The sequence below is a fragment of the Microtus ochrogaster genome, chromosome 16 (genome assembly GCF_000317375.1).
Source record: "Microtus ochrogaster isolate Prairie Vole_2 chromosome 16, MicOch1.0, whole genome shotgun sequence".
Taxonomy (NCBI): Eukaryota; Metazoa; Chordata; class Mammalia; order Rodentia; family Cricetidae; genus Microtus; species Microtus ochrogaster.
Window position 1 is genome coordinate 3593336 of NC_022018.1, and position 6489 is coordinate 3599824.

General features: G+C 33.7%; 1 protein-coding gene across 1 annotated transcript in view; it reads left to right on the forward strand.

The window, feature by feature from the left end:
* Malrd1 (MAM and LDL receptor class A domain containing 1) overlaps positions 1–6489 on the forward strand; it is a 583538-nt gene that overhangs the window by 224907 nt on the left and 352142 nt on the right. The window contains exon 21 of the mRNA XM_013348957.1: positions 3033–3189. Coding sequence (XP_013204411.1) covers positions 3033–3189 — 157 coding nt within the window. The remainder of the gene's footprint in view (positions 1–3032; positions 3190–6489) is intronic.

The window sequence follows — 6489 nt, forward strand, 5'->3', positions numbered from 1 at the left end:
CTACAGCTTCATGCCCTATATTTGGGGCTTGTAATAGTATCAGCTGAGCTCAGAAGGCCTTCCTTTTCTGTGACAATTTCTGTCTTAGTTGCATTTCCTGTTGCTAATTTCACTTCCTGATAGTTAAGGGTTCTATTTTGGTACCATTATCCTTTGCAATGCCTTGCATCTTCCATTTTAAAATGGAGATGTTTTCTCTGTCCTCTTTTTGAAGTTAAGAAAATCTGAACTGTTAAAGAGTTGGAATTTTTAATACCAATAGATCTTTTAAACTTGAATACTATACCACACTTATGTTATAATATAAAAGCGAGACTTTAGGCATAAAGGGTGGGAAGAAAAGCTTAAAGTAGTTCTCTCTCTCTCTCTCTCTCTCTCTCTCTCTCTCTCTCTCTCTCTGTGTGTGTGTGTTTGTGTGTGTGTGTCTGTTTGTGTGTGTATGTTGATAAAGACTCGTGATGGTTAGTGTCTTTGTCAGACCTCCCATTGCTGTGATCATCAAGGGCACATGCATGTTCAGAACCAAGGTCTCGTGTCATCACATCAGGCAGCACTGTCTAGAAACCCAATGGGATTTTTAAAATTAATTTTTAGTCAATACACATTCACAAACCTTTTACTGTTGTCAATATCCCTCCATCAGAGTTGAGTAATATGGCCCTCTATGGAGCCATAACCCCCAACTTTAGAGGCTCGGCATTTGAAAACATTTAACTGCCTTTAAAAAAGGTTTGTAATCATAACAACAATTCCATTTTACACTTAGGAAAGATGATTTTAGGTGATATTTGAAGACGAGGTGGAGGATGTCAATAATGGAAGTAGGTAAACTAATTACGCTGAATATTCCACTGGCTAAGGAATCTCAAAAATCTGACTTAGATTTATAACAATAAATTAAAGAAGAATGGTCATTTCAAGCCTTATCTTAATAGTAACACTAAGTTTCACAGAAGACTTAAGAAACTTTTAGATTATTCTATGACAAATGTATAAAGCTAAACCATACCAAAGAGTTATTTAAATAAAAGTTCATATATTAAATAAGTCACATATAATCCATTTGTTGATAAACATGGGTAGCAAAACATAAGGTATATTTTTTTGGTTGTTTCATTGCTTCTTTTGTTTACCTTAATGTATATAACTACACTTTATTCTTGGTAGTGATGATATACTGGGGTATTAAGCATACACTGAGATAAAGTTCAGACAAATTCATATAACAGTCTTGCCTCTTGAAAACTGCCTTAATCCATACTTTGTGTATTGGTCAGCTTTCCATCACTATAATAGAGTGTTTGTTAAACAATTTAAAAGAAGAGATATTGCGATGTATGGTAAAAATGGCTTTATGCATGATAGTCAAAGGGGAGAGGCATGGCAGGGAACACATAAATGGTCACAGTAGACAAGTGTTCTTCATCCTACTATAGTCAGGAAGCAAGAGACCCAAGGCCATCAACAAAATGTATCCCTCCATTCTATACTCCTGGTAACATTCCTCCTTCAGCTCATCCCTACTTCTAAAAGTTCCATCAGCAGTCCATTAAGCTGTAATCCATAATTGAATTAGTCCACTGATGAGACTAGAGCCTTCAGAATCCCATCACTTCTCAGAAATTCTACTTCTGAACATAGGTGCCTCATGGACCATATCTTCAATACATCAAGTTTACCCTATCACCCCTGGAAGACAGAATACAAAGCTGCTTACTTCATTAGCAGAAACTTGAGAGAAACAGAAACATGGGTTACCGCTGCTATGCCACCTGTCTAAGTGGGAAAGTAGTGTGAGGTATTCCACTTATTGATTTCTAGTTCTTATTAAGATTGCAAAGAGAGTTACATATTGTATAAAATGCAGAGCCTATGTTCAGACAAGTTAAACAGCCTGTTCAAAGTTGTGTACCTTGTGAAAGGTGAGGCCAGAGGCCAAACCTTGTCAAGTCTTTTGCACGCAATTCTATTTCCAATTCCTTGGACAACCACTGGCATGTCTGGAAAGATTGAACACTCAGTGAACATGTGAACTGAGTCAATAAATTTGTCTTCCTTTTCATCTATCCACTGTTAGTCCTTCTTTTCTAAAACAAAAGATGATAAAACTCACAATGAAAATGATTTTAATAAACAGTAAGCTTAATTTCTATAGTATCAAGTAATTCTACCTGAGGTGGGAAGGAGCAAGTAAATAAATACTTTTTAAAGAGAATTTGTCTTCAAACTGTAAAGAATCTTTACATTCTGCTTCAAACCACTGTATAATAAACTAGTCTGTCTTTTGTATTTTTATATCTCTTTATTGAATTTTTAAAGATAAAACCATAGACTTTATCTTTTATGAGCAAAGAACATTGTTATATAATTATTTCTACCATTTCTTTTACACCTGGATATGTGAAAGAAAAACATATAAGGCTACTAAATATGGTTATTTATATAAGGTTATGAAATAAGCTTAATAAATTATTAACCTTGTTTAAATAAATACTATTATTTTTTAAAAAGTAGTAAATAATTCTATAAGGTTATTAAATATGTGGACATGAAACTTAACTAAATAAAGAGGGGATTAGTTTGAACCCAAACCTTTCCAGACCTGTGAGTTGTGCTCCAGGTCAGCTTTGCTGCTATCCATGGTCTGTGTATTTGTGTGTTCTTGTTTTGTTCTTCCCTTCGTTGCCCTCATTGTTTTAGGGCTACATCTTCCCCAACTGAAGATACTTTCTAAAAACAGATAAGAATATTTGTTATATCATTATATAAAAATAAAACCAATCTTACTCTTAAAGAATTGGTCAATTTGCTGTTTACTATAATTCATATTCATGTATCAATAGATAATACAAAACCCATGAATTCAGAATGTAAACAGAGGACTATTCCAGGTGAAGGTTATAGAACTTAACTCTATCATAAAACATTATACTAATAGAAAATAATTATATAACTATAAAATATGGACATTGTCAAAGTATGTTATATTTTATGAATTTTTCTCTTTCTGTATATGATGAACATTTTCCTAGAAATACCACAGATGGTTGGTACCTGTATGCTGACAGTTCAAATGGGAAGTTTGGTGACCTGGCTGACATCCTCACTCCTGTCATCTCACTCATGGGACCGAGGTGTACTTTGGTGTTCTGGACGTATATGAATGGTGCCACAGTAGGTTCTCTCCAGGTACTATACAGTCAATATTGTTTTTGGAAATTTCTCTATAAAAATGCTTGCATCATAATTTATATTGTCTTTAAAACAAGTTTAAACTTCATTAGCATTGTAGTGCTATGCTATAGAAAAAGCTCTTCCAGAACTGGACACTTGTGGGTGAAATGGGATTTCCTTTTTCTGCAGCGTATGACTATTTTCTTTCCTGAGGTTGAGGCTCTTGTGAGGTATTATATATATACTGGAGCATCCATGGTGATTTCAGTGTCAATGTTGAGAGTATGACATAATTAAGTGGCATGCTATGTGTGGTTTGGCAGTGCTAAAATCTGGGGTCTTGTGTGAGATTATAGCAATGTTGCATTTTTCAATAGGTTTCTTTCAATTTGTTTCTTTAAGAGAAAATACCTAACATATTAACTTCAGTAAACCTTTCACAATTTTTATTTACAACTAACTTCATTATGCCCGTCAGTTAGAGACCTTATTTTTTGTTAATTGCACACTTCATCTCTTACAATAAGTCTTTTTTAAGTATTATTTTTATTACTTAGTAATGTCCATAGAAAGCATTAACACAAGCCAAAGACATGATGCATCATTTGCTTGTGGTCATCCAGTCTATCAGCCACACATACGGCAGGATGAATTTGTGATCACAATGCTTACTGAGGAGAAGTTGGAGCTATGTACAGAATGGTTGTGTGATCTTCACTTAGAAAGACTTATTCACCTTCTCTGAATTTCCAAACTTCCATTCAGAGAAAACTTTATGTATCTGTGCCTGAGTTAATTTTTTTCAGGAAACATGATTTCCTAAATACAAATTTAGAAAAACATGACATTAATATTTATTTATTACTTTTCATACCAGAATAAGGCTCATGATTAGCTTCTGGAAAGATAGTACAAATTCATATGGAAACTTAGAAGAAAATATAATGTTTCTTTTGTTTTGTAGTAACACATTTTTATCAATATTTGAGAATTTTGCTTCATGCACCCCAACTCCACTCATTTCCCAGTCTTTCAAATCTGCCTCTACGCGTGTAGTGCCTAAAACTAACAAAACAAGACTCTTTGCTCTTTTGTCTTTCCTACCTCTCCCTCAACAAAAACTCTTAATGCCAAACACACAATTGTCACCATTCTCTACTACCTTTCACATGAATACTTTCTTATCTTCTGTAGACTTCTATGTTGGGGAAGGGAGCTGCTTGTATGTTCCAGGCTGCCCAGCTAGCTTAGAACCAAAATAATCACACAGAAACTGTATTAATTAAATCACTGCTTGGCCTTTTAGCTCTAGCTTCTTATTGGCTAACTTTTATATGTTAATTTAACCCATTTCTATTAATCTCTGTATTGCCACGTGGCTGTGGCTTACCAGCTAAAGTTTCTAGTGTCTGTCTCAGATGGTAGATCTATGGCTTCCATCTTAACCCTGCCTTCCTCCTCCCATGCTATAGGCCAAGTCAGTTCCTTATGAATTAACCAGTAAAAGCAACGCATAAACAGAAGGACCTTCCAAACCACTTTGAGGACCTTGTTGTTTTACAAGACTGCAGTCAAACCATTTATCAAAATACCCTCAGGTTGAATATGCTGTGTGTATCTTTTGCTGTGGTTTTATCTCACACCATGTTATACCATTGCGTGCTGTTAGTTTATCATTATGGGCTTTGTTTCTTTTGTCTACTTTTTATTAAAGAGTATTTTTGTTTTGATACTCAAGGTATTGCAAAGTCTAACTCTGACTCAATTTTATTCGCCACTCTTTGCCTCTAGTAGTTTTTATTTTTGCTTCAATTAATGGTACTCTGACTGCCTGAGGATGATTTAACTCCAATACTTATCTACATTTCTAGTTTCTTTTTCTGTTTTAAATCAGAACATGTCAAGTCCCTTTTTCTCAACTTACTATTTTGTATTAGTACTAAATACATGATAACTTTTTTCCAATAGTCATTGAATTATTTTATTTTATATTTGTTCTGAGTATTATTGTCTCACACTTTTGGTTCTAGAATTTGCCTAGAAAATATTAAACTTTTCCCTAAAAGTTGTATAAGCATATCTTTCTTTAAAGTGCTCTTCTTAAGAGTTTTTATAATGAAAAATTAAAATGTTATCTTTGTAAGTCTCACCTTTTTATGTCAGATTGGTCTTCTAACCGACGTTGTTTGATAGTGTATTTGTGTGCATGTATTTAGTAAGGCATTTGTTTAATATTCTAAAACTGCCTAAACAATCTTATGAAGTTGTGATTTACACTTATTTGACATTAGTACTAAAACTGCTTTTTGGGGCTGTGTCAACACTCAGCAGACAAAATTTATACCATGGAAGCAGAAGGAATTGACTTCAGACACCTAGAGGTCATGTAGAAAGCCCAAAGCAATTCTCCTATAACACTAGCTTTGGGGTTGACAAGTAAATCCAGTTAAATCCATAGACTTGGGGTTCAGTAAGAAACCCTGTCTCAAATAAAAATCAGACAAACAAAGGTGGAGAAGAAACACAGACTCCACAGGTATGAATACTCACATGTGCGCACACACACACACACACACACACACACACACAATTTCTTTTAGTCAAAAGTTTTACTTATTGCTTTCATTAGTAGCATGGGCATTATCAACTTATTATATTCTGTGGAATTAATTAATAAGTAACAAATGGTATTGCACATGTTCCTTATATATATGCATTAACTATTTTGTTATTAGTATATCACCTTACATAATTTCCCTTGTTGCTAATCCCGTGAAACATGTGGCTTTCATACAAAGGGCTTCTTCCTGTGCATTCTTCTAACATGCTCCAAAAATGGATTCTTTATTTATAATTATGCTTCTTGATTTTATTGTGTTGAATTAGATACTCACAGACCAAGAATTTCATACTATTTTTTTTAGTACTATTTTGCTCTGATAATTCTTGTTGTGTAAAATAAATTTATGTGAATTTAATCTTAAAAACACAACACCTTTAAATGTTAATTTAAATTATACTTTTATGTAATATTATCTTTGTGTGTATGGTGTGTGAGTGCAAGAGTATGTGTGTGGACATCAAGGAACAACTTTCAGGACGTGGCTCTCTCTTTCTATTCTGGACAGTGGTGATGGAAATGTTGTTGTAATTCTTGTGGGACGAGCACTTTTTCCTTTTTAATCATCTCACAAGCCTATTTATTTTTTAAAAGATAAAAGCTTCATAAATTCAATCTAAATATATGTTCAGTTGCATAAATAAAATTAAAAAAACAATAATGATATAAAATGAAGTATCTTGACAATGAGGACT